The sequence below is a fragment of the Lutra lutra genome, chromosome X (assembly GCF_902655055.1).
Source record: "Lutra lutra chromosome X, mLutLut1.2, whole genome shotgun sequence".
NCBI lineage: Eukaryota > Metazoa > Chordata > Mammalia > Carnivora > Mustelidae > Lutra > Lutra lutra.
Genome location: NC_062296.1, coordinates 50,367,020 through 50,394,595, shown reverse-complemented (window position 1 = coordinate 50,394,595; position 27,576 = coordinate 50,367,020). Strand labels below are relative to the sequence as shown.

General features: G+C 44.6%; 1 protein-coding gene and 1 long non-coding RNA gene across 3 annotated transcripts; both read left to right on the top strand.

Moving 5' to 3' along the window:
• The first annotated feature begins 457 nt into the window (after nucleotides 1–457).
• On the top strand, nucleotides 458–25,883 carry IGBP1 (immunoglobulin binding protein 1). 2 transcript variants are annotated; one of them, XM_047715969.1, is made up of 6 exons: nucleotides 458–1,145; nucleotides 1,492–1,785; nucleotides 10,173–10,368; nucleotides 11,938–12,017; nucleotides 12,731–12,843; nucleotides 25,478–25,883. In XM_047715969.1, the coding sequence occupies exons 1-6, from the start codon at nucleotides 955–957 to the stop codon at nucleotides 25,624–25,626; spliced, it is 1,023 nt and encodes a 340-aa protein (XP_047571925.1). In that variant the 5' UTR covers nucleotides 458–954; the 3' UTR covers nucleotides 25,627–25,883. The 2 variants fall into 2 exon arrangements, with proteins under 2 accessions (XP_047571925.1, XP_047571924.1); XM_047715968.1 differs by having other exon boundaries at nucleotides 463–1,145; nucleotides 25,475–25,883.
• On the top strand, nucleotides 16,725–21,790 carry LOC125091874 (uncharacterized). Its single transcript, XR_007124776.1, has 2 exons — nucleotides 16,725–17,949; nucleotides 17,982–21,790. It is a non-coding gene; the product is annotated as an uncharacterized LOC125091874 (long non-coding RNA).
• Nucleotides 25,884–27,576: the final 1,693 nt, after the last annotated feature.

Here is a 27,576-nt window from a genome sequence, read left to right as displayed (position 1 = left end):
CCATTCAGGTAAGGGAGATAGCTTGGTATATCCCTAGCTGTGATACACTGTCGTAGGTGCTCTGCCAGACAGTCCCCAAAAGTGAAAGTTTTCCGTGGCTTGGCGGGGGAGGGGGTTCAAGGAAGGTACCTTCGAGAGGAAGCTGGCTATGGAGTAGAATTGTGAAGGATGCGTGTGTGTGTGTGTGTGTGTGTGTGTGTGTGTGCGCGTGTGCGTGCGTGTGGGTGGGTGGGTGGCAGCGGGCCACAGGGGTGTCTGAGGGAGGGGTGGGTGCGTGGTGGTGGGGGTGTGTAGGAGCGGGGCCGAAAGGAAGTAGGTGTTCAGGTTGTGAGTGCGTGTGTGTAGGAGGGATGACGTGGAGGGGAAGAGGGCGGGCGGGAATTGGCTGGGAGGAGCCCGGGGCTCTAGCGGCTGGACGCACGGAAGCCGGAGGGGGGCGCCACTGGCACTTCGCACTCGCGCGCGGCGATGACCGAACCCCGGGGCGCGTGGCCTGACGGTTGGGGCTGCTGGCTGCCTCGGCCTCTCCACCGAGGGAGCGCATCGCGAGGTCAGGCGCGCACCCGGCCGGCTCCTGCAGCGCGCCCGCTCCCGCTCTGAATTCAACTTTGTCCCGCCAGGGGACTAAGCTCAGAGCCAGTGGAACTTCCCAGGCCGGCGTCGGCGACGAGGAGCGACCAGTAAATCAGCACGTAAGGCTGTGCTTGCTTGCTTGCTTTAAGCAGATGCCTAAAACTTGCGATAGGCAGCAGCCCGCAAAGATGAGTCTATGGAAACGGTTGCCAGGGTTGGCGACCAGCGGCTTCCGGAAGTCCTCTGACGCTTTGGTAACAATGGAGCGACTGGACCAATGCGGCGCTCCTTCCGGTTTCGTGCCTGCTCGCAGAGTTCTTCTTTGCCAAGTTTCCCTTTGACCCCGGAAGTGAGGTCTTTCGCGTTCCTCCCTCCCCCAAGATGGCAACAGCCGAAGATGAGCTGCTGCTGCCGCGGCTCCCCGAGCTGTTCGAAACCAGCAAGCAGCTTCTAGACGAAGTGGAAGTAGCGACTGAACCCACCGGTTCGCGAGTGATCCAGGAAAAGGTGTTCAAGGGACTAGACCTCCTTAAGAAGGCTTCCGAAATGTTATCGCAGCTCGACTTGTTCAGGTATGGGGGACAGGGTAATAACGGTTGAGAATGGAGGTAATAATGGTTACCAAGGGTGGAGTCATGGAGCCGGGGTGGAGGAGACCCTTTAAAAAGGCCTGGGAACCTTTTATTCCTATCTCCCTTCTCGATCTGATGTACTTTGTTTACATTCTCCACCTGTCTTCCAGACAGTTGATATCCCACGACTCTGCTCCCTAGGGTTGGCTGTGAGCGGTCAGCCACTTTCACTCCCCCTGCGTTTTTCCCCCAAACACCCACCGCAGCCCTCCTGTCCCCCCGGGAAGCAAGGGCCACAGTGTGAATGGCCGTCCAGGCTTCACAGCCTCCTCTCTGCTCTTTCCAGCCGAAACGAAGATTTGGAAGAGATTGCTTCCACCGACCTGAAGTACCTGATGGTGCCAGCATTTCAAGGAGCGCTCACCATGAAACAAGTCAACCCCAGCAAGCGTCTAGATCATTTGCAGTGGGCTCGAGAACACTTTTTAAACTACTTAATTCAGTGCCAGTACTATCATGTGGCAGAGTTTGAGCTGCCCAAAACCAAGAACAACTCAACTGATAATGGCACTGCTAGTTCCTCCATGGCCTATCCTAGCCTCGCTGCTATGGCATCGCAGAGACAGGCTAAAATAGAGAGGTGGGTCAATAGCTATGCTCTGAGGACTGCCCATTGGCCCTGCTGTTGGGGGGCGGTGCATGTTTTGGGGGGGCGGGGAGGGGAAAAGTGGTGTCTCGTTTGGTTTCTACTGAGCATTAGGCCTCTGCTTTTGATGAGCTGCTCATACCTAACCACCAGGCCCTGCCACCAGTGGGGTAGATATCTCTGAAGGGCTTGTAGTTCTAATCCATCTACAATCCACTGAGTGAGAAGTTCTGTTCAAACAGAGTAATGGATCAGGTGTGTAATATCCTGAACTAATCTTAGTCCTAGCACAGCTTCCTCGTGTGCCCTTGAACAGGTTGCTTACTCTCAGTCTTTTTTTTTTTAAGATTTATTTATTTTTTTGACAGAGATCACAAGTAAACAGAGAGGCAGGCGGGGGGTGGTGTGGGGAAGCAGGCTCCCTGCTGAGCAGAGAGCCTGATGTGGGGCTTGATCCCAGGACCCTGAGAACATGACCTGAGCTGAAGGCAGAGGCTTTAACCCACTGAGCCACCCAGGCGCCCGCTTACTCTCAGTCTTAAAAAAAAAAAAAAAAACATTAAATGAGTGTTTACAGTGTCTAGAAGCTACTGTAGGCACTGGAGATACAAAGTGAGTGCGGGTGTTGGGATGAGTATGGGTGGAGGTCTCTACCTTGCAGGACTATATAGTCTGGAGAGGTATTTAAGCAAAGTAGCAGTGTAAAATGATGTGATAGAGAAATGCACAGGTACTGTGAGAGCAGACAGGAGGGAAACCTAACCAAAGAGGGAGCAGCAGAGAGAAGCCTCCCTGGCAGAGGTGACTCCTGTGATGAGTTGTTTAAGGAGGGGTAACAATATTACCTAGAGGAAGAGAAAAGGAGGGCATTAGCCAGCAGAGGTTAGTAAAGCCACCGGGTATTAAAGAGCGCAGTGCTGGGGTGGGGATGTGTGGGTGGGGAACAACTATAAGCGATCAGATGATGCTAGAACATAAAGTGGGGTGGTGGAGAAGAGAGGAAGGAAGGATGCTAAAGAATGTTGTGGGGTCCAGACCAAGGAGAGCTTGGGATGCAAGGAAGGTGAAGGAACAGCCCTGCTGCTAAGAACTTGGGAAGGGATCTGAATCCCAGTTCCACCATTTGATCAGTCTAACATTGGGTAAGGTGCTTCATCTCTTGGTGGCCTTCATTTCCCGAGCTATAAAATCGGATAATAATAATAGGTCTTTCTTCCTAAAGTAGTTTGGAAGCTTAAAAGAGAAATACATAAAAAGCCCTTAGCACCGTGGCAGGTGTAGTGAGTACTCAAAGTCGGCTGTTGTTCTGTCTGTGTAGCTGAGTACAGGTTGTGGAGTCAGAGGCCTGGGTCTGAGACCCAGCTTTACTTATAAGCCACCAGACTTTGGGCAACTTATCTAGCCCATCTGAGCCTCAGAATTCCTCATGGGTGCAAGTTACAAGGGTCCCATCTTGTAGGACCAAGACATGTAACTAAGATAGAGCCCAGAAAACAGCACGGCATCTGGCACATAGTTAATATTCTGTGAGTATCACCTACTAGCAGGCCATACTGAAGAACCTAAACTTTGGTTCATGACTGGGATCCACTGGAGGCTTTTGGTTTGGGGGATTTTTAAAGAGTTGAGTGGTCATCTTTGCATTTTGAGCAGGACACATGGGCAGCGGTTAGGAAGCAGTGGGACGGAGTTAGGTCACAAGAGACAAGGCCTCACTACGGCAATGGCAGAAGAGATGAGGGGGGTATATTTATTTAGAAGGATTGAAGCTGCAGAAAACCTGGCGATCTGTTAGTTCTGGGAAGTGGCGTAGATGGAGGCAACAAGGAAGAGGTTCATGTTTCTGTCATAGGTGCATGGCTTGTGGAACTCACTAAGATGGAGAATAGAGGACGAAGAACAAATTGGGGTGGGAAAGCATAGGAATTCAGTACTGAGCCGTGCTGCATTTAAGGTGTGTAGGAGTCATCCAAGTAGAGGTATCTGGTAGTGTGTGGCTCAGAGGAGAGGTCTGAGCTAAAGACTACAGAGCTGATACTTGATCCATTCACTTGACAGATACGTTTTGAGCCTTTCTAGTGGGTCAGGAACTGTTCTAAGTCATGGAGAATCAGATGAAATCCATGCCCTCATCAAGCTTTTATTTTGGTGGAAGAGTCAGACAGTGCGCTAATAAATAATCATGGAATTTCAGGTCGTATGGCCTATGAAGGAATAATGAAGTACGGTTCAGGGTTTGCAACAGTGAGTAATTTTGGAGGAACTGGGATAGACTGATAGGATGCGGAATTCAGCATCCCATCTTTTGTCAGAAGATGGGGGTGGCCCGTTGGCAGGTAACAGGTGGTTTAAACAGTGAGTTTGATATCCAGATAATTATGGTACACCCAGAAATAGGACTGTAAGTGCCACAGGGATACAGGGCTGTAGAGAAAGACCAGGGAGTGAGCACATCTGGTTGGAGGGATGAGGTCAAGGTTTCAGCATATAATGCATTTGAGATGAAACTTGAATTGTGCTTAAAAACAGAAATTACAGATTTTCCTGAATGTAAACATAATAATACTCATTGTAGAAAGTTTGAATACCCGTATTTTTTTAATTAAAAAGGTCTCAGTTCCAGCATGCAGAGATGATCTTTGTTAACTTCCTGATGTATTTCCTTCCAGATACATAGTTATTTTAGGTAATAAATTTGTAATAATACTGTATATATAGTTTTTTATCCTTTTCAAACCTAACATTGTGAACATTTCTCCGTGTCTTTTGAAACCATGATATTTAATGGTTACCTGATATTCCATCCCATAGTTGTACCATTATCATTCAAACTAATCTTTTATTGTCTAATACTTAGACCATGTATAGGTTCCGGGTATCAGATTTGGTTTTGTTTGTTTTCATTCTTCTAAGTAGCCTTGGGAACAGCCATCTTTAAGTGCATCTGTCACTGTTTCCTTAGGATAGATTTCTAGGACCAGTGACTAGATCAAAGGGTTTGAGTACTTGAAGACTCTTGAGGGTAGCAACATTGCTTCCCACAATAACACGGCTTTAGAATACATCCCACTACATTGGCCTAGATGTTAACACTTAGAAAATCCAATTGGGATACCAAAAAAGGTATCTCATTGTTTTTATTTGCATTTCTTTGCCTAGAAAGCTTGGTCTTTGAACATTCTTTAAAAATGTCTGCAAGACAAAATAATAGTGTTCTCTCGATGCTAATGGCTCCCACCTGTACATCACCAGCCCAGACCTTTCCTGACCCTCAGCATCATACTTCCAACACCCTACATGGATGTTTCACAGACATCTCAAACTTAACATGGCCTCAGCTGAACCCTTGGCTTTTTAATCCCCAGAGTGCCCCCACACCCAGGGCTTCACCATCTCAGTGAGTGGCACCGCCATTCACCCAGATGTTTAAGCCAACAGCTAGGAGTTAGCCTCAGTTCCTCCCTTCTGATTCTCCAGCTCCGGTCCACCGACAAGAATGAGTCTTACATCCTGTTTCTTGAGTTCTCCGTGGTCGCACCTCAGTGCAGGCCCCTAGCACTTCACCTGGAAGAGCCATCCCACTAACTCCAGGGTCCTGCCCAGTCTGGCACCTGCTTCTCTTCGGTCTTGCCTTGTTGACTGGATTCTAGCCGCAATCGCCTTCCTCCGATCCTTTGCACAGACCCAACTCCTTCCTTCTACAGTCTTTGTACATGTTCTTTTTGCATGAAATGCTCTTTGTTTTTCTGTCTTCCTGGGTTTTGTCTTTCTCCTCTACTGAAATGTATACTCCTAAACGGCAGGAGCGGCCTCTCTCTTGATCGCAGTGGTGTGTCTAGCACAGGGCCCCGCACATAGGAGGTGCTCAGGCAGCACTTACTGTTGACAGGCAGGAGGAATAACAAGAGCAGAGGCCCCAGCAGAGTAATTTGAGGTACGTACAGGGCGTGCAGACCAGTCTAGTTTGGAAGAAGCTGGGTCTCTGGTCAGAGATCTGCAGAAGGAAGTGATGTGTACAGAATCCCAAAAGGGAAAAGACTGGCCGAAAGACAAATTATCACATTATAATAGCACTTCAGCTGGGAAAAGCGATAAAAGTGAAGTGACAGCTGTCAGAGGTATTACTTGTGCAAGAAGCATTGATAGGATTAGAAACCGCATTATTGAGATCCTTTTTATTTTCGGTTAAGTCCTCCCTCCTCCCCAACACCACGACTTTACGCACTGAGGCCGTCCTACACAGAACACCCAAGTGGTATATCCTCTCTCAAAACCCATTTCTTCACATGTCCTCTCTATTCTGATTGCCATCTCTGAGAGTGTGAGTCTGGTTGATTAGCTGTGCCAGAAACAGAGGAGTAGAAGCTGGGTGAGCTATGAGTCTGGTGTTCTCACCGAACTGAGATTCTGAAGTGACAGCGAGGTACGTGTCCATCAGCAGATGGACATGTAACTGAAACTTAGGGGACTGGTAGCTGGTTCTAAAACTTCAGGAGCTTTGGGGGGTATGGATTACTGAGGGAAAACACGTAGCGAGAAAAAAAGCCAAGGATAAAAATTGGGCAAGTTAAGGGAGGAGAAAGAGGCAGGAAAGAGCAATCAGAGGTCAGAGACTCAGCAGGAGGCTTATAGAAGCCTGGGGAAGAGAGAGCAAATGACTCGTACTCTTTGAAACTTCTCCCTGTCAAGCCCCCTCCCAGATACTGTAGCATTTACGTTGGTCATTCTCTCAACTGGAAACTCCTAGAGGTCAGAGACCTGGACTCACTGCATCTTTAGTATCCTAATGTATCATTGTCCTTGGGGACCCAACCCAGTCAGTGGATCACAGTAGGTATGTGAAGTAGCTTGGGAGGACCAGATAGGGTGTTCATCAGAAAAATGGAAGCAATGTGGTGTTGCACATAAAGCCTGGACTTTAGAGTCAGATGGACTTGGAGTAGCCAGTCCAGTTTCTTCCACTTAACAGATGGGGCATCACCTAGCCCCTCCTGGCCTCCTCTTTCCCATCCCCTGACAGTATCTGTATCCTGTCACCGCTTATGAAGGACTTTCATGTGTATTGTTCCATCTGATCTTCTTAACCCCAGGAAATGGATCTTCTCATCTCCATTTTAGAGCTCAGGAAGTGGGTTACGAGAATTTACTTGTCCAAACTTAACACACCTTGAAAGTGTCCAGGCTACAATTTAAACTCAGGTCTTCAAATTCCCAGTTCTCTGCAATATAGCACAGAAAAGAGAAAAGTGGTCCTTTGAAAGGATAGAACATGCCTTGAGGGAAGGTGTTCTCTAAGGTAGGGGAAAAGGCCTCAGTAGAGTGAAAAGTTGTAACTGCTGTTGACAGGATGATTGACAGAGTGAGGCCTGGGGAGATGTGGGTAGGGACAGGATCGATAGCAAAAGCGGAATGGTAAGGACCTTGCCCTAGTGAAGACAGGGTTAGCTCCTACTTAAAGCCAATGAAAGGTGAAATTACAGAGATTGTAAGGGAAAGAGGGATACTGAATTCTGTATCATTTGGCCATCTGGTGAGTGTGATGGGGGTGTGGAATCCACAAAAGATGAACAGAAGGACAGCTGAGCACAAGTGACCATTCGGCTGAAGTTTGATCATTTGAATATGTCGTTGACTCATTTGACACAAATTTGTCCTTCGTTAGCTCTCTGCAGCAGCCTGAGAACAGATCAAGGAAATGGGGACCATTGTCCAGAGTCAGATGGGTGACAGGCATTGGGGATTCTAAGATGGTAGGGAGTGTTTCCATGTAATGTCTCACCATGGGAAATCTAAAACAGGGATGAAGGGCCTAGGGCAGTGGTTTTCAGTCTGTTCTTTGGAGCTCGGAAGAATCCACCCCAGTGTCAAGGTAGGGCATTGCGTTGGGAGCTCTCCTCTTGCTTTAACTAAGGTGGATTTTTATCTGTTTATTACTTATTGGAGTTCCAGATAAGTTCTCATAAGAAGAATGAGTTCTTTGGCTAAGACCAAAAGGTTAAAAAAAAAAAAAAAACCACTGGCCTAAAAAAAGCAGGAGTGGAAGAGCTAAAGTTTGAAAGATGACCAGAGTGAAGTCACAGGAGCGAGGACATGAAGAAGCAGCCTGTGAGCGAGGTTAGACCGCAAATACGCAGAGAATGGGAAAAGGAAGTGCGAGAACCTTATCCTAGAGGACCAGTAGACTGACCCAGAAATTACCATGGATTATATACATTCTGAGGCCCTGGTAGGTTTGTTGTTGTTTTTTTCCTGCTGTAGGTACATCCAGGAAAGAGGTAGGGATAGGAGTGGGGCCAGAATTAAAAGTTCTCAAGTGATACCTGTAATAGCGTTTGTGAACTAGGATTTTCCCTTTGTGGCGTTTCGCTCAGAGGCTACTGATGTTGGTACTGGGACGGTTATTTGTAACATCACATAAACTGTTCCACTTGTTGGGTAAAAGGATCAGAAGAGCCTAAGAGGTTTGTATAATAAAGAACGGCTCCAGAGCAGTGGTTCTTGACTTTTCACGGGTCATGGATCTTGATAATCTGATAAAAACTATAGACCTCAAAAACAAAAAACAAAAAACTGTAGACCTCTCCCAGGTCCAAAAAAAAAAAAAAAAGATAGACTTTTGCATGTCTCAGGGAATTCAGAGCCCCCCTCCCACCAGACTCTATCCGTGGACCTCAGGTTAAGAACTCCAGATCGGGGTGAACACCTGCAGAGGGGCATCTGGTTCTGGAGATCCAGAGTGGGGTTCCAGTCATTGCTATTTCGAAAGACTTCTCTTGGAAATCGTGGAACTTTTCCTCGACTTCTCTCTCTCTCCCTCTCTCTCTCTCTTTCTCCCTCAAGCCCTTAACATCCAGTACATCTGTTTTACATTTTAAATACATCCACATCTCACCACCTCCCTATCTCAAGTGACTATCTCTCATCTAGATGGTAGCAGCATCCCCTTAGTTGATTTCTCTACTTCCCTCCTTGCCTCCCCTCCCCCACAGGCCGCACTCCACACCACAGCCAGAGTGGTCCATATAAAAAAAGTTTTTGTGTCACTGTATTCATGTCATGTATTCTCTTCAAAAGCCTCCAGTGGCTTTCCTGTCTCAAAATATCATGGGATTTGGTATTGAGGGTCTTACAGCCTACAGGGTTCTAGATATTGTAGCCATGGCTATCCCTCTTCTCTCATTTGCTGTCATTCTTCTTCACTCCATGCCAGCCACACTAGCCTACTTTCTAGTTCTCAGACACTGCAAACCAAGCTCTCTCCCACTCTGGGACCATTACACTTCCTTCCCCGCCCCCAGCCCAGGGAAGCCTCTTTTACATATTGGCGTGGCTTGCTTCCTGATTGAAGTCTTTGCTCCAATGTCACCTCCTCCTGATGGCCTCATATGTAATAGCACTTTTCCTCTTGTGCCATCATTCTGTCCACTCTACCTTGCCTTTTGCTTCTTCGTGGCACTTATCACCACTTGACCCATCATCCCTTCTTGTCAGCTTCCCCTAGAATGAGAGCTTGAGGAGAGCAAGGACTTCTTGTCTACACTGCTACATGTCCGGCACTGAGCACAGTGCCGGTCACACAGTAGGTACTCAGTAAATACTTTTCAGGTGAATGAACGCCTTCTGGAAAAGGCAAGGCAGGATTGTTGTGAGTCTTTCAATTATATTAGGACAAGGCAGGGGCACCTGGCTGGCTTGGTCAGTAGTAGAGCATGTGACTCTTGATCTCAGGGTCATAGGTTCAAGCCCCAAGTTGGGTATAAAGCTTAATTTAATGTGATCATATAAATAAAAGCACTTAGCATAGCACTTGTCCTTGAGAAAAATACAATACAAGAGACTATTTCTTTGGTTCACACAATATGATTTCCTTAGTAAAAGGATGAGCCAGAGGACCTAAGATTGTTTTTCCCAGAAGAGATGAAGAGGTGACCACTTTTTTTAGGCTCTTTCCCAAGGAATTCCCGCATCAGTGTCAGGTAAACAACCCCCAAGATTCTGTGATTCTTTGAAGTGGCAGTTCCCCCAATGGATGCTGATACTAAGTATCCAAGTTAGTAAGGGTCTATGTAATGAAATTACTGAGGGACTCCCATCTCTAAAGATGATGAGGTGGGGGGGGAGTGGCTCAGATCAGGTTACTTCTGTATTTTTCTGGCTTTGGGAGGTATTCGGCCCTGCTGATCCCTTCCATGCCCTGGCAGTCTTGAGGACTTGCAGCCTTGGTGGCAAGTTCTGGGGTATTGAATCTGTATTTTTGCCCAAGCGGAAACTGGCATATTTACTGCTTGGTCACTTGGAAAAGGGAAACTCTTACTGTGGCCTTCTTTGAAGGAATACCTCTTTATTTTGAAGTTCATGGGCAATGCTTTTCTGTGGAACAGATACAGGCAGAAGAAGGAAGTGGAGCATAGGTTGTCTGCACTGAAATCTGCTGTGGAAACTGGTCAAGCAGATGATGAGCGTGTTCGTGAGTATTACCTCCTTCACCTTCGAAGGTGGATTGGTATCAGCTTAGAAGAGATTGAGAGCATTGACCAGGAGATGAAGATCCTGAGAGAAAAAGACTCCTCACCAGAGGTAAGCCTGCTCACCACCTATACAGCTCAAAAAGCTGCTGTCAGTAGATTAGAATGTTCAACAGGGGAGCGATTGAGTTAAAATCCTTTTAAGTTTGAAGTCTCCATAAAATCACTGTCCCTTTTAAGCTTAGTGGAGAAAGGCTGAAGGTCGACTAGGGTAGCCTCTCCAGCTTATGGTGGTATTCCCCAGTGCTTCCTTACCTGTGACATGCTAATAGCCACGTGTAATTTTGTGATGTAAGTTGGTTTGGGCTGTGGGAAGTCCTGGCCACTGAAGGAATGCATAGGAAAGGTTGGCTTTTAAAATCTGTGCTTGACTGTAATAACCAAAGGAGACGAGGAACAGGAGGGGAGGGGAGAGGGAAAGTGGCACCGGAGGAGGGAGAGAAAAGACTAGAAAGAAGAAAATAAAAGGAACGATGGGGAATATATTTAGGTTGGGGGAGGAATCCGAATTTAACCTTACATGGTGATGCACTCTCACATCCTTAGACCCCTCAGGTATGAGACACAGAAGGACTTCTCCACGCACGAAGTGTTGGGTGTACTGGTAAAAACCCACCATGACACAGCTTTGGCTGTCTTTGAAAATTGTCTCCCTGTTTTGGAGCCACTGCTTCAAAAGATTAGGCCCTGCTCCCACTTCCTTTTTGGTTCAGGATCCCAACATGGGTTGAGTTGAATTCATCAGCTCGCCCCAGGCATTGATTTAAGTCCTCAGAGAAACCTCTTCCTAATTTGACTTGTACTCATTAGCCCTGAAGCTTAGACCTCTGGGTAACATCAACCTCGTTCCTCCTGGTAAAGGATCAAAGCATAAACAGTATTCTCAGGCCATAAGGCCCCAGAGCCTATCTAGGTGAATGGCTTTCAGGAGTTTTGAGGCTGGACTCTTCTGTGTCCTCCCTTTCCCTGTCCGTCATCATCGTTGTTGAATGTGCTCTTATTTGGTATTGGGATTGGCCCTGGAAGTGATGAACCTAGACCCAGGCGAACACCTTTCTTCTGACCAGACTTTGTTTCCATATGCCCCTGGAGAGCCCAGGTTCCTTCAAACATTTCTGTATGCCATGAACACGTTCGTTCCCCCTTGCCTTTGGGAACACCCTCTTCTAAAAACCTAGGGGTTCTTGACAGTTAATTGCATAGTGACGTCAGAGGGGGGTTTCAGAAGAAGGGTCTCCATGATTCATCTTTAGCACTGAAGGCCAGGCTGAGGAGAGGGATTCAGGTTCAGCTCGAGGGATTTAGCTGGACCACGGAAAAAGCCTTTGGAATCTCCTCCTTTGGAGGGGAGATTGTAAAGCCAGGGGATCTTTTTTTTTAAATTTTGGTGAGGTGATTTCTGGGAGAGCTTTCTCCTCCTCTTCTGGTCCTCCAGGCTCCTCAGGAGAGCTGAGCAGCCTCCACCATTAGTATTCCGCTGCTGTCTCTGAGAGACCGAGAAATAGGGAGTGGGCAGAGTTTGACTCCAGGGCTTTTCAAGCGCCAGAAGACTTAAGAGCCTGCATAGCAGGGTAGGCAGAGTGGCAGAAATGCACCTCTCATCACTTAATTTCCTTTCCAGGCATCAACTTCTCATTCAGCTCGTCAGGACAGGCCTCCAATGAAACCCTTCGTTCTCACACGGAATGTGGCCCAAGCCAAGTAGGTAGTACTGAAAAGTGGATTGCCTTTGTAGGCCCCCTGCTTTTGTGATTCCATTGGGTACATGAGTAACGGATAGAATGGGCACTGTGGAAAGGCCACGTGCTTGCCTGTGGTGGCTGTTCTTTCATCAGAGGGATGTAGCTTGAATATATATGTCTCTCTTCATCAGACGTTTCCCTCACAAACTCAAGCTTAACAGTAGGCCCAAAAGGAAACCGACAAAAATAAATAGATCAGAAGGAGGAAAGGAATCTCATGGAGAATTGCATACTTCACTTGTTTCCCATTATTGCTTTCAGCTGCAATTCTCAAAAGGACATATTTGCCTATTAAGGATTTAATTCTGAGCTCCGGAGATGCTTTTCCACATGGTGGCAGGAAAGTCTCTTTCCTCTGTGTACCTTTTAGACCCACCAACTATAAATACCCCTTCCACATTGTCATCGCCACTTTGTGGGACATTGGCCCCTGAGACTGTTTTCTGGGCGATGATCCTGAGCTATTTATCTTCTCATGAAAGCCCTTGACTTTAATGCACCTTCCTGGATGTCTGTTTTTACATATCTTCACAGGAGTTTACACAGCTCCTCAGAAGATAGCTGGGCAGGGGAGCAAGGACGAAACAGACACAGGTTTTGTCACTAAAGAGAAGAGGCTTTTGAATAGTGCTGTTTCTGTTTGGTTTTCTAAATGTAATGTGATTCTTGCAGAGTATTTGGAGCTGGTTATCCAAGTCTGGCATCTATGACGGTGAATGACTGGTACGATCAGCATCGGAAATACGGAGCATTACCAGATCAGGGCATAGCCAAGACACCACCAGGTAAGACGGGGTAGGAAGAAAGTAGTTACACTTTTGGTTCCTTGCTCCCTAGCAATTAAATTCAGACCAAGTGTTGTTGCCTTTTAGGAGCAGAAGTAATCTGGACAAAGATGCTAGGCAGTATTTTTGTTTTATCTATTATGGAGATAAGTAGCAGGTGATTCTGGGAGGATGGGGGCAGTGGCTGCATGATTTTGGAATCCTTTCAGATGTCCTGGCATTAAAAACAGACTAAGCAGCTAGATAGCAAAAGCAAAAGTGCCATGGATGGCAGTTCCACTTCTGGTAATGGCGGAGCAGGTTGTATTGAGGCCAATCCCTCCCACAGACAACAACTACGAACTGAGGAAGTTAAAACAACCACCCAGAGGAGCTAGAGAATGCCCAAGAGCAGACACAGGCGGGAGGGCAGTCAACACTTAGAAGAAAGGAGAAGGCGTGGTTGGAATTTCTTGAGGGCAGGGTCTTTGACTTAATGGTATTCTTGGTGCCCAACTTGATAATTAGGTCATGGTACATACTTGGATGCATCTTCGGATGGGAAAGGTGGAGAGGGTGGCCATTATAAAGATGAAAGCAATATGATGTATGAGAAAAAGCATGGACAGACCTGGGGTAACCTGTTGTTCCTGCCGCTTAATAGATAGGACATCACCTAGCCCCTCAGAGCCTCTGTTCCCTTATCTTGTATATTATCTCATTTGATCCTCCTAACAACCCTGTGAGGCAGATGCTCTTATCCCCATATTAGGATGAGGAAATGGTATCTGAGAACTGACTACACAAAGTCAGCATAGCTAGAAAGTGGCCAGAGTAGGATTTGAATTTGGGTCCTAAAATTCACAATTCTGGGGCTCTTTCCACTATAGCACAGAGAAGAGAAGAGTGGTCATTTGGAAGGGTTTCCTGTTTTTTACAGCTTCTCACCCATTGGCAGTCTGCAGTTGTGGTAACATGGGGGTAGGTGAAACTTGGATAGGAATGTACAGTCTTACTGGTTAAGAAATGAGAGAAATGAGACGATATCCCATAAAGGAGAGGACCACAGAGGAGGAGCCCTGATTCTCTACATGCACCTCGCCTAAATCTCAGGCTGACGCCTAAGCTGTGCATGCCTGGGCAAGCTTCCTAGATAGGGCTGAGATAACTCATGGGAGGATTCAGCTGCTGCCTGAAGCAGAGGAAAGAGAATTTAGAATTTTTGGTTCTAGACAAATTAACTGCCTGCTAAAATGAAAAATCAGTACTCTTTAAAGGAACGAAACAGAATTCAGAATCTCTACAACATACCATTCACAAGGTCTGGGATGTAATCCTAAACCACTATGTATTGAGGAAGGAAAAATAGGAAAATATGACTTATACTCAAGAGAAAAGGCAGTCAGTGGAGACCAATCCTAGATGATGCAGATGTTGAAATTAGCAGATAAGGACTTTAAAGCAGCATATTTGCATGATCAAGGGCAGAGGGGAAAATGTGCTTGTAAAGAATGAAAAAAAATCTCAGCAGGTAATATCTAATATAATTTTATATTTACAAACATATCTGCTACCCAGAGGCAAGTATTATTTTAGCCCATGTGGACCACTGACCCCTCTTGAAATTATAACATACACATTCCTAAATCATTGTGGGTAGACTTTCAAATATCTTGACTTATTTCTGGACATGCAGCGTGTTTATAAACCTCTTAATCTTTAGCAACAATTAGAAAACACCTCCTGTTTTAAAACACTTCACAAGTTCTACTTAGTGTCAGCCATTGCCAGCACCCTGTCACTAGAGAATCCAGCAATATCTGGTATGTTGCAAGCTTTTAAGATAGCCTGAACTTTAAAAAGTTGTGACCGTCAGTTGTGTCTGACGGATGTAAATTTGCGTCCTAGTTCACTTTGAATCAGAAGCTAAAACCGTGAGCCTTACTTTGCATTATTGGTGGGTAATAACTGAAAATAAACATGCTCACAAAAAGAAACAAGGAAAAAGAAACAGCAGCAAAGTAGGAACTATGCACAAGAAATTCTGAAACTGTAAAGTACAATAACTCAAGTTTGGAAACCTATTAGATGAGCTTAATAGCAACTTGGCAGTAACAAAAGACAGTGTCATTTAACTCAAAGATAGATCAGTACCAGTTGGGCAGTCTGAAGAACAAAAAATTGGAAAAAAGTGAAACAGAGCCTCTGTGACCTGTGGAATAAGGTAAGAAGTTTGCTCGTATGTACAGTTGAAATACCAGTAGGAAAGGAGAGAGTGAGCGAGAAGGGGCCAGAAAAAAAATTGAAGAAAAGATGGCTGAAATGTCCCTAAATCAGTGAAATACAAATTTACAAATTCAGAAACCTAATCAAAGCCCCAGGCAAGTTAAATTACAAAGAAAACCACGCATAGGCACATCATAGTCAAACTGCTGAAATCAAAGAAAAAGAGAAAATCTTGAAAGCATCAAGGGGTAAAGGACACGTTACACTTAGAAGAACAATGATACGAGTTGTTTCTGACTTCCCATTAGAAACAGTGGGAGCCAGAGACAGTGGAACAACATCTCGTAAGTTTTGGGGGTGGAGAGACCTGTCGTCCCAGACTTTTATAGCCATTGAAAATATCCCCAAAAATGAAGGCATAATTAAGACACTTTCAGTTAAAGCTAAAGGAATTCTTCACCAGGAAACTGGCGTTATGAGAAACTCTGAAGGAAGCTCCTTGGGCTGAAGGGAATGAACTACATATGGCTTCTTTAGGGAAAAATTATATTATTGTCCAGTGGGGATTATACTGTATGTAGATGTACTACATATGGCAGCCATAGCAACAGTGATGGACTAGATGGAACCATTTTTTGTGAGATTCTTTCGTTTTATGTAAAGTGGTATATAACATCTATTGCTGTGTAACAAATTACTCCACAATGTCACAACTTAAAATTATTAATAAACATTATTGTCACATATTTTTCTGAAGTTGAGGAATCCAGGATCAACTTCACTGGGTGATTCTGGCTTAGGATCTCCTAAGGTTGCAGTCAAGCTGTCAGCTGGGGCAGCAGTATTCTGAGAGCTTGACTGAGGCTGGAGGATCTGCTTCCAGCTCACTGGCTCATTCATGTGGCTGTTGGCAGGAGACCTCCTCTTGTGGGCCCCCCCATGGGGTGGCTCACAGCTAGGAGCTTCCCTTCACCCAGAGTGATCTGAGTGAGAATGATCAGGATAGAAGCCCCCGTATCGTTTATAACCTAACATTGGAAGTGACACAGCATGACTTCTGCCATATTCTGTTAGTCACATAGTATGGGAGAGGACTCCATAAAAGCTTGAATACCAGGAGGCTGAGATAGCTGGGGTCCGTCTTTGAGGCTACCTCCCACATGGTTCAATATTAGCTCTAAGTAGACTGGAAAGTTAGGAAGGAATATTGTATTACCTAGAGCAACCACTTAAAAAATAATCTTCAAGGGGCGCCTGGGTGGCTCAGTCGGTTGAACATCCAACTCTTGGTTTCAGCTCAGGTCATGATTTCAGGGTCATGAGATGAAGGCCTATCTCGGGCTCATGCCTTCTGCTTGGGCTGCTCCCTCTCCCTCTGCTTCTTCCCCTGCTCACACACCCCCCCCCATAAGTAAATAAAATTTTTTTAAGAAATAATGCATCGAGAGGATAAGAAGACAAGCCACAGACCGGCAGAAAATATTTACCAAAGACACATCTGATAAAAGACTCTTATCTAAAACATATAAAGAATTCTTAAAACTCAATAATCGGGGAACAGACACACCCCCAATTAAAAAATAGGCAGAAGACCTAAATAGATACCTCACCAAAGAAAATCTCCAGAGGGCAAAGAAGCATATGAAAAGAAGCTCAACATCACATGTCATTGGGGAATTGCAAATTAAAACAACAATGATACCACTAGACCCATCTAAGAATGGCCAAAATCCCAAACACTGACAACACCAAATGCTGGTAGGGATATGGAACTACAGGGACACCAATTCACTGCCAATTGCGATGTCATGTGGTACAGCCACTTTGGAAGACAGTTTCTTAGAAAACTAAACATACTCTTACCGTATGATCCAGCAATCCTACTCCTTGATGTGTACCCAAATGAGTTGAAAACTGAGGTCCACACAAAAACCTGCACACAGGTGGTTATGGCAGCTTCATTCGTAATTGCCAAAATTTAGAAGCAACCAAGATGTCCTCAGTAGATTGAATGGATAAAGAGGGGTACATCCAGACACTAGAATAGTATTCAAAGAAGAAGAAAAAGAAGAAAAGCGAGCAAGAATGAATAGAGAGGCAAAAACAAACAAACAAACAAAAAAAAACAGATGAGTCGAACAGAAAACCAAAAGCAGAAATGGCAGATCCCACTCCAGTCATATCAGTAATTATCCTAAATATGAATGGAATAAACCTCCGAATTAGAAATCAGAGATTGATTTCAGGCAAACAGTATTGTCCAAAGTCCACAGTTTACATCAGGGTTCTTTCTAGGTGGTGTATATTCTATGGGTTTGGAAAAATGTATATAATGACATGTATCCACTATTTCCGTTCATTGTGGGTCCATTGATTGTAACAAATATACCACTCAGGTACAGGATGTTGATAGTGGAGAAAGCTATGCCTCTATGGGAGCAAGGAGTATATGGCAACACTGTGTATTTTCCATTCAGTTTTACTGTTAACCTAAAACTACTCTAAAAAGTAAAGTCAATTTTAAAAAATAAGGCAAAGAGATAAAGCTATAAAGTCAGTAGAGGAAAAAAGAAGAAAGCAAGCAAGAATGAATAGAGAGGTAAAAAAAAAAAAAAACAACAAACAGATGAGGCAAACAGAAAACCAATAGCAGAATGGCAGATCCCATTCCAGTCATATCAGTAATTATCCTAAATGTAAATGGAATAAACCTCCGAATTAGAAATCAGAGATTGATTTCAGGCTCAGCTACATGCTGTCTACAAGAGATGCATTTTAATTACAAAGGCTCAGCTTGGTTGAAAGTGAAAAGATGAAAAAGGAGCTACCAGACTGACAGTAGGCATAAGAGAGCTATAGTAGCCATACTAATGTCAGATAAAGTAGACTTCAAGACAGAAGGTGTTACCGAGTATTTCATACTCAATTACAAGGTGTTACAAGAGTATTTCATACCAATAAAAGAGGCAATTTATCTGGAAGACTAACAGTGAAAAACATGTTCATGGCTAATAAGCTTTTTTAAATTGCACGAATTAAAAATTGACAGACTGAAATGATGAAACAGACAAATCTACAGTCATAGTTGGAGAGTGTCATACTTCTCTTTCACTAATTGAAAGAATTACTAGAGAGAAGATCAGGAAGGACGTAGATGACCTGGACAACAGTAGCAGCCACCTTAACCTGTTCCACATGTATAGAACAATATATCCGACAACCACAAAATACACCTCTCTCCAATGCGCATGGCACATTCACCAAGAGTGGCGCTATTCTGGACCATCAAAGCAGTCTCTATAAGTTTCAGAGATTGAAATCACACTAAATATGTTCTCTGACCACAGTGGAATTAGCAATCAGTAACAACATACCTAGGAAGTCTTCAAAATACTTAATTTAAGCAGCATACTTATAAACAACTCATGGGGCAAAAAAGAAATCACAAAAATGATGAGAAAATCTTTCTAACTGAATGACAATGGAAATACATTACAGTTTGTGACATACAACTAAAGCCATGCTGACAGGGAAATGTGTAACTTTCAGTACTTGTGTTAGGAAAAAAGAGAAAGGGTAAAGTTGATTACCTAAGGTTCTAGCTGAAGAAGTTGGGGAAAACAAAAACAGCAGCATTATTTGTAATACCCCAAGCTGGATGCTACTCAAATGCCCAGACTTAGTAGAATGGATAAAGAAATCTGGGTGTGTTCACATAATAAAATACTATTTAGCAATAAGCTTAAACTCCCTCTAGTTCTTGAGCAATCAGTGGCAAATACAGCAGAATTTTGCAGATGTGATTGTGAGTGAGAAAAGCCGGACACAAGAATATAGACTGTGTGAGTCCATTCATATAAAGTGCACAAACAGCTGAAACTTGCATAGGCTGGTTAAAGGCCAGTATAGTGTTCACCCTTAGTGGGGGATCATGAATGGAATTGGACCTGAGGGGGACCTCTGTGGAGTTAGTGCTTTGCATCTGATCTGAGTACTGATGACATAGATGTGTTCAGGTGTGGAACTTCATTGAGCCACACTACAGTTGTGTATATATGTCTACATGTATATTTCAGTAATAACACAAAAAGAAACTCATGGGCAGCATTTCCTTTTTTTCTTTTTTTTTAAAGATTTTATTTATTTATTTGAGAGAGAGAAAAAACACAAGCAGGGGGAGGGGCAGAGGGAGAGGGACTAGCAGATGCCCTGCTGAGCAGGGAGCACAATGTGAGGTTCAGTCCCCAGACTCCAAGATCGGAACCTGAGCTGAAGGCAGATGTTTAACTGACTGAGCTATCCAAGTGCCCTTCATGGGCAGCATTTTCAACAAAGTAGGTGACAACGTATCCCCATGAACTTCAAAATAAAAACAGATAAGGGCAGGTCCCTCGTAACCACAAGATCAACAAGTGATTGGTATCGGTGTAGGAGAAAGCAGAAAGCATTGACAGACCCACCTGAGAGACCTGACAGCAGAATTCCAAAACAGCAAACAGGCATTCCCTCCACAGCGTGGCACTCCAGTGTAAGGACAACAGTTGAAACAGGAGGGGTTTTGCCCTCCAGTAAAAACTGGGTAAGTACAAGGGAACTGTGGTCAGAGTCCAAAAGAGACCGAGAAAGTCCAGTCTGTAATGAACTCTTAAAAAGGACCCACCAGATCTTGCTTACAGGAACAGGGTCCCACACTTGAGGAGAAACTGCTGAGGATGGAATGGACACTGAATAGAACAGGGACCATAAAGAAGGAGGAAAGGTAAGGATCAGGTAAAAGGGGGCGAGAGGACCAGAGCCAAGAACTCCAGTGAAGCGAGTCATCACATTTCTTTAACAGACATAAAAACAGCAGAAGGGGAGCCTCTGTGAAGTCAGAAGAGCCGCCCCGAACCATACTTTCTCAAAGTTCCAGAGAACTTATTACACGTAAGAATGAACAACAGATGGTGCTACTGGTTGCACAACTCTGAAAATACTAAAACCACTGAACTGTACACTCGAAATGGGTGAATTTTATGGTACGTGAAATATGTCTCAATAAGGCTGTGAAAAAATGGAACCCAGAATTATCAAGGTTGCATCCCACACAAAATTATTATAGGGGAGGGGAAAATCAAAAGCATTCCATAAAGACACACTCAAAAAACAACAAATCAAAAATACATACTGTTTTTAAAAATTGGACAAAGTTAATATGTTCACTGCTAAAAATATACACTGTTAAAAATTAGTTGGCGGGCATTAAGAAGACTGTGTAAGACAGGGACAAAGAAGAGTATAAAGCAGGATTCATAAAACACAGAAAAGTGGTGGCAATGTGGGAGAAGGAAGAATCATTTCAGAAGTAAAAGCCAAACCAGAAGAAAACAAGAATGGGTAAACATTACAGAAAATGCCTGGCTAAGGTAAAAGGGAAAATGTTTTAAATAAAAAAGCAGCAGAGATAAACACAACTCAAAAAGTGGCAAGTATTAAAGATAGCAAAGAGGATCTGACTTTTGGGTGATAGGATTATCTACAGAAGAAAAGCAAGACCAAACCAAGGAAAAAGAGTAAATGCTAAAAACAAATGTTAAGGAAACTTTCCTGGAACCTAAAAAAAAAAAAGGAACAAGGAAAAAAATATTTACTCTGATAAAGCACACCGTGTACCTGAGACTAACCACAAGACACACTGTCATAAAATTATTAGACTTTAAAGAAGAAAAAGTGCCTCAGACATTTCAGCAAAAACAGCAGATGATTTATAAAGGAAAGAAAACTAGATCACCCTCCAACTTTTGTGCCACCAATGCTTTATGGCAGAAGAAAGTAGAGTAACATGTAGTTAAGATACCCAAGGTGGGGCATGTGAGCCAAGGACATGACCCCTGGTAAAACTGACCATTGAGTATAAAGGATGCAGACATTTATCAACTTAGAGGAGCTCAGGAAATACTGTTCCCATGATCCCCTCCTAAGGAATTTGCTAGAGAATGAGCTTCAGACAACCAAAATAATAAGAAAGATATCATCTAAGGGCTGGTGGTGGGTACTAGTCACTTGTAGAACTAAGACTAAATGAAGGGGTTAAAAGGGAGAGAGCAGAGTGTAATGTTTATCTGCTCAGTGCTCAGGTAATGTAGATACAGTACAACAATGTTTTAAAAAATGGAGAATTGGGGAAAGCATGTGCAAGAAAAAAACTGTTCTCAGTATTTATATTGGTGGAAATGTTACTTTTATTCCAACACTGTGTGTAATGTGAGGTAATTGAGCAGTTAGGAGCTATTCTCATTCTATCCTCTGTCTCTGAGAAGTAAGACTTTTCATGTGGACAAATACAGATGAAAAAAAATGTAAGTTAGAAATAAAACCTGTGGTGCTGAATAGGAACTCATGAGAAATTGTATTGAAAAGTACACACACACACACACACGCACACACAGAGTTTTCGGTCTTGAAATACCATTCCCATTAAAAGAAACCAGGATGTCTTAAAGAAATAGCTAGTTCTAAGTCTGGGGCAGGAAATAGACAAGATGAGCTGGAAACATCTTGTTATAAAGACAGGGAAGAAATTTTTGAAGGTAACTAGGGTCGTAGCAGTAGGACTCAGAAGTCAATTTGAAAATGTTTCCACTGGCCAGAGACAGTTTGGCTTCAAAAAGGGTTAATTGTCAATACAAACGAGCACTTTCAGAGCCCACATCTGGGTTTCTGGTATCATTCTCTAATTAAAAGAAAGAAAGAAAGAAAGAAAAAACCAGGGCCCCTTAAGGAAATGGCTGCTTCTAGGCAGGGGCAGAGAATATACAAGATGAGCCCAAAGCATCTTTCAGTACCAGAAAACAGAGAAGCACTAAAAACCAAAACCAAAAAAACCCCCTAAGTCTGTTAATGGGATACAGTCTGGCCGAAAGAACTCTTGCTGGCCCAACTGGAAGAATTTGAGCAGGAAAATAGCAGTATCGGATTACAATACAAAAACTCAGGGGAGCCTGGGTGGCTGAGTCTTAAGTGTCTGCCTTTGGCTCAGGTCATGATCCCAGGGTCCTGGGATCGAGCCCCACATCAGGCTCCCTGCTGGGCAGGAAGCCTGCTTCTCCCTCTTCCTCTCCCTCTTCTTGTGTGCCCTCTCTCACTATGTCTCTCTCTGTCAAACAATTAAAATCTTAAAAAAAATTTTTCTTTAAGTCAGATAAATCTCCATGGGTCTATACTGAAAGAAATAAATGATCAAAGAAATAAATGGAGAAGAGACAAAGCTCGCCTACAGAAACATTCTAAATAATTTGTGTATATATTCCCATCCTAAGGACGTGCAGCATAACTCCTCACCCCTTAAGCGTGGGCTGTTTAGTGACTTGCTTCCAAAGACAACAGTGTGGGAGGAGGGGGGAAGAGTTAACTCCACAGCTGCGAACCTTACAAACACTGCCCTAGTCCGATGATCTAGGTTAACATCAGCAGTGAGAAGTGATGTTGATGGTGTGTTGCCTTGATTTGATGTGATGAGAAGGGCACTCCAGCCTCTATGATACTCTCTTCCAAAGCGCATAACCCCAGGTCTAACTGAGAAAAACATCAAGCAGCCCTAAATTGAGGAACATTCTGCAGAATACCTGATGAGTACTCATCCAGACTGCTCAGGTCCTCAAAAACAAGGAATGTCCGAGAAATTGTCCCAGCCAAGAGGAGACTAAAGAGACCAAGGACCAGAGTCCTTGAGACCAAGTCCCATTTTGGATGGGAGCCTGGAACCAAAAAGGACACTGGGTAAAACTTGAGCAAAAAAGTAGTCTAAGATGCTAATAATAGGAAAAGCCGGGTATAGCTAGGAACTCCACACTAACTTCTCAATTTTTCTATAAATTTAAAACTATTCTAAAATTTAAAAGTTATTTTAAACGTATTTTTTTGGAAATCACTGCAGTCGGTTAAAACCCATCAAACCCATAAGTCATAATTATATTTAAAAACAAAACCTCTTCAGTTTCAGAGGATAAGGAACCCACTGATTACCTTGACAAGTAGTAAATAAAGTGAAAGAATCAAGTGTCGATCTTGTCTCTCCCCCCCCACCCCCGAGTAACTACATAGTAGTAGTTGAGGGGAAGCCACTCTTTGGAAAAGCATTCTAGTTAATAAAAAAAGAAATGTGAAAATTAGGAGTATGGACTTTTTGAAACCCCAGAAAATCAGTGAATCCAGGCATCAAGCAACAGCAGCCACTGACATCACAACACAGGAGACACAGATGCTACGCGCCACCTGATGAGGGAATGAGGCCCCCGCGAGACTCATGCCGAAGGGACTGACCCTGAGTCAGATCAGGCCTCTGTATCCACTTGCCAGGCTGCAGAAATACAGAAGACCCCTTTGGACTGCAGCATGACTGTGCAGTCAGCAAGATCCAGATTTGGGGAAACACTACGGTCAAATGCTCCAGTTTCTTCAATAAGATAATTTGCAAGGAAAGAAAGGGATAGGGTTGGAGCCTGTAGATTAAGAAGATACCAAAATATTTGTAAATGAGCAACACTAACCTTAACATTCTGCTCAGTTAAAGATGTCAGATGCAAAGACCATATATTGTTTGATTCCATTAATACTCTTATTAATCTCTAGAATAGGCATGTGTATAAGAAACAGAAGGTAGCCTGCTGGCAGCCAGGGGCTAGGGGGAGGCAAGGAATGGGAATCAACTGTACGGGGCACAAGGGAGCTTTTGGGGGTCATGGAAATTGTTTTTCATTGGTTATGGTTTCACAAGTCTGTACTAAAAAATCCTTGAGTTAAAAAAAAAAAAGGTACATGGGGCGCCTGGGTGGCTCAGTGGGTTAAAGCCTCTGCCTTCCCCTCGGGTCATGATCCCAGGGTCCTGGGATTGAGCCCCGAGTCCGAGTCCGGCTCTCTGCTCAGCGGGGAGCCTGCTTCCTCCTCTCTCTCTGCCTGCCTCTCTGCCTACCTGTGATCTCTGTCTGTCAAATAAATAAATAAAATCTTTAAAAAATAAAAAGGTACAGGGACGCCTGGGTGGCTCAGTTGGTTAAGCGGCTGCCTTCGGCTCAGGTCATGGTCCCAGCGTCCTGGGATCGAGTCCCATATCGGGTTCCTTGCTCGGCAGGGAACCTGCTTCTCCCTCTGTCTCTGCCTGCCTCTCTGCCTACTTGTGATCTCTCTCTCTCTGATAAGTAAATAAATAAAATCTTTAAAAAAAAAAATAAAAAAAAATAAAAAGGTACAAACGGACATCGCTGGCATCTAGGGACACACACTTGGGTCATAAAGCTGTAATAAACTTCAGCAGGAAGTTACTACTATAAAAGTTGGCGCAGGGGTGCCTGGGTGACTCAGTGGGTTAAAGCCTCTGCCTTCAGCTCCTCAGGTCATGGTCCCAGGGTACTGGGATCGAGTCCCATGCTGGGCTCTCTGCTTGGCGGGAAGCCTGCTTCCCCCTCTCTCTCTCTGCCTGCCTCTCTGCCTGTTTGTGATCTTGTCAAATAAATAAATAAAATCTTTTTTAAAAAAACTTAAAAAAATTATATTCTGTATATTTTTGTGTGGTTTCCAGTATCTTTTATTTTACAATAAGAATTGTTTTTGTTTGTTTGCTTGTTTGTTTGTTTTGGAACACAAAGCTTGTAAGCTGTGAGAAGGGATCAGATCCCCATGTGTTTCATTTTTTATCATAGTAATGAGACTCTTTCTCATGGGCAAACTCAGGGTAGCCAGGAAATGCTCCTTTATGTCACAATGGGAAAACAAAATAAATGCAAACAAGGGGGGTGGCAGTTGGTTTAATTTCTTTTGGGGTGTATGCTGCACAGCAAGTGCCATTTGGACTTCAGACCCTGTTCCAAACAAGTGTCTAAGAGCACAGATACTCTTTTCTAGTAGGTTCAACTGCCCGGCGATTTACAGTTTGACACACATGCATACACACAAATGCACACATGCTCAGAAAATACAGCTGTAATAAAGGAACTGGATGGAGGAGGAAAGTCACCCTCAGTCCCTCCTTCCTGACATACCACAAATCGTTAAATCATTGAATATTTTTTACTTGAGTCTTTTTGGCTTGCTGGGGTTCTGTTGGGCCATTGGTGTGTTTTGCCATGTGTGTATGTGGGGGGCAGGAGGGGGGCAGCGCTATTTGGCCTTTTTTGGCAAGAGATCATTCCCAAAATAGAATTCATTCTGCGAATTCAACTTTTATGTTTTGGCCTTCTTGTGAAGATCACTCAGAGCATCGTTTCTTAACTATTATTTAACAGGTCATATATTAAATAATCTAAGTATTCTTCACGACTCCGCTGGCCCCAGAGTAGGCAGGCAGCTGCCTTCCTTGTTCTCATTTTATGCTGCTGCGTTCAGAGTGGAGCCGAGGCCCCTGACGTTTCCTCAGTTTCTCACCCCTGCTTTCTTGTTTTTTCCACTGCAGCAGAGCTTGAAAGAAGTACTCAGCAACAGGAAGATCAGGAACAAAAGGAGGAGGATGAGGAGGATGAACAAGCTCTCCACAGAGCTCGGGAGTGGGATGACTGGAAGGACACCCATCCTAGGGGCTATGGCAACCGACAGAACATGGGTTAGCCCTCCCACAACAAGACCAAGATGGGACTCCAGGGGTCACATCTTCCCCTCCCCGGGCTCCTGCTTCCGCTGTGTACAACAAAGGCAAAATAAAGTGTCAAACAATTAAGTGTGTATCTGTACCCTAGGTGATGAGCCAGCAATCTTGTTTCAGCATTCTCCTCCTCATCATGGTGTATTCAGTTTCTGAAGTGGAAAGAAAAAGGTACTGCGAAGTGGCTCTGTATAATCAATAGCTGTATGAATTCCATTAAAAATAGTAATAATAAAAGTCCCCTATGTTACATGAGCCTGTGCAGAAATTTGGGTATCAGGTGCTTTTTTTGGGGGGCAGGGGGGTCAGCTGTGGCCCTCCGGAGCTTATGGAGAGAGCCTGAGCATCTCCCTTTGGTGTGGGCAGTGAATTTTCCAGCATCAGAGCTGCCCAGAGGAGCCAGCGCTTGCTTCCTCCTTCCTGCCTTAGGAATGAGTACAAGAACCCAACACTCTGCTTTACAACGGGTGTGAAAGCCAGAACTTCCCCTGCCACACAGCACTGTTTTCAGGAATTCGAGCCGTAAATGAATGAACCACAACACGAACAGAGGTCCTCTCTAACTAGAGGGCCTCAGCCGGGAGAAAGGAGAGAAATGGATAACATTGTCCTTGTGTGTGCAGCGGGGGCTGGGACCTTGACTGTTGCTGAACTATTGGCCATAACCCTTAGGGTGAAGAGCAGCTCCGGCTGTAGCCCAGCTCCCAGGTGGGCAGTCAGAGGACCATCCTGGCCCTGCTGCCGTACCGTGCCTATCCCCAGCACAGTCCACGGTGGGAGATGGGCCATGGTGGTTTGCTGGTTGATAAGGGGCTTGCAGCCGCGCCCGTAACTGGGTGTGGAGAGAGGAGGAGGGCACAGTGGACATGGAAGAGCACCTACTTCCTGTGGTACAAGTCCTCAGCTCTTGGGTTGATACGCTAAAAAAGCAGCCATGTGTTGAAATGTGATCTGTGTAGAAAACATGCTTTTGTTCCATGTGGCTTAGGCACATTTAGGTTTTGGTTATTGTTTTATGATTTTATTTAAGAGAGAGCGCGCAAGCAGGGGGGAGGGGCAGCGGGAGAGGGACAAGCAGACTCCCTGTTGCAGGGCTTGATCCCAGGACCCCAAGATATGACCTGAGCCAAAGGCAGATGCCCAACCAGCTGAGCCATCCAGGCGCCCCTTAGATTTTAAGAGGAAGATGACTCAGCCTTCCTATTCTGGCCTCTGCAGTCTAGCTTAGGTGTGAACAGGAGACTCAAGTCCCTCTTGTTTAGGGGGGTGGTAGAGTGGAGGGCTGTCAGGCGATGAGTAAGAGGTCGAGTTTAGTGAGAGAGGACAGAAGACCCACCAGTCCTCTATTCGTAGTACACTGTTTAATAAGGGACTCCCCTCACCCTCGAAACATAAAGCTCCCGAAACTGTTAGAGCACAGATTAAGTTCCCCCAAGGATTTGGGAAGCAAACGTTCATTTTTAGCTCTCTTCCAATTACTGCCAGGTTTCCTGTAGGGATGGCCTATTTCCTGCCCTTGATACTCCATCCTGAGTCATTCTCAAATGGGCCAGGTTGGGGTGCCCCCTTGGTCCGAATCTATTTACAGATGGGCCTTCCAGAAAATCCAGCTCCATAAAGCCCCCTCACATTCTGATACCTAAGAGGTAACCCAGAGAAGGTGGGTTTGAATCCTGGCTTCTACAAATTGCAAGCTGTGTGACCTTGGGCGGTAGGATTTCTCGGACCTGCTCCTCGAGGAAGGGCAATGAAAGGGACAGGTGCAATGACCCTGCAAAAACAGGCAGCACCGTCCCCACTTCACAGAAGAGAAAACAGGCCCCGGGAAGCTGATTTCCTCAAGTTCACACTAGTAAGCTGGGCTTTGGTCCATTTTCCATTCGCTTCCCTGCGTGCTCTTGTGTGTCTCAAAGCTG

Bases quoted from the DNA above. Each gene is read 5' to 3' on its own strand.
- IGBP1 (XM_047715968.1), top strand. From the start codon at position 955: ATGGCAACAGCCGAAGATGAGCTGCTGCTGCCGCGGCTCCCCGAGCTG. The intron at 1,786-10,172 runs GTGGGTCAATAG...TCTGTGGAACAG, and splicing joins AGACAGGCTAAAATAGAGAG to ATACAGGCAGAAGAAGGAAG. The intron at 12,018-12,730 runs GTAGGTAGTACT...TGATTCTTGCAG, and splicing joins CGGAATGTGGCCCAAGCCAA to AGTATTTGGAGCTGGTTATC.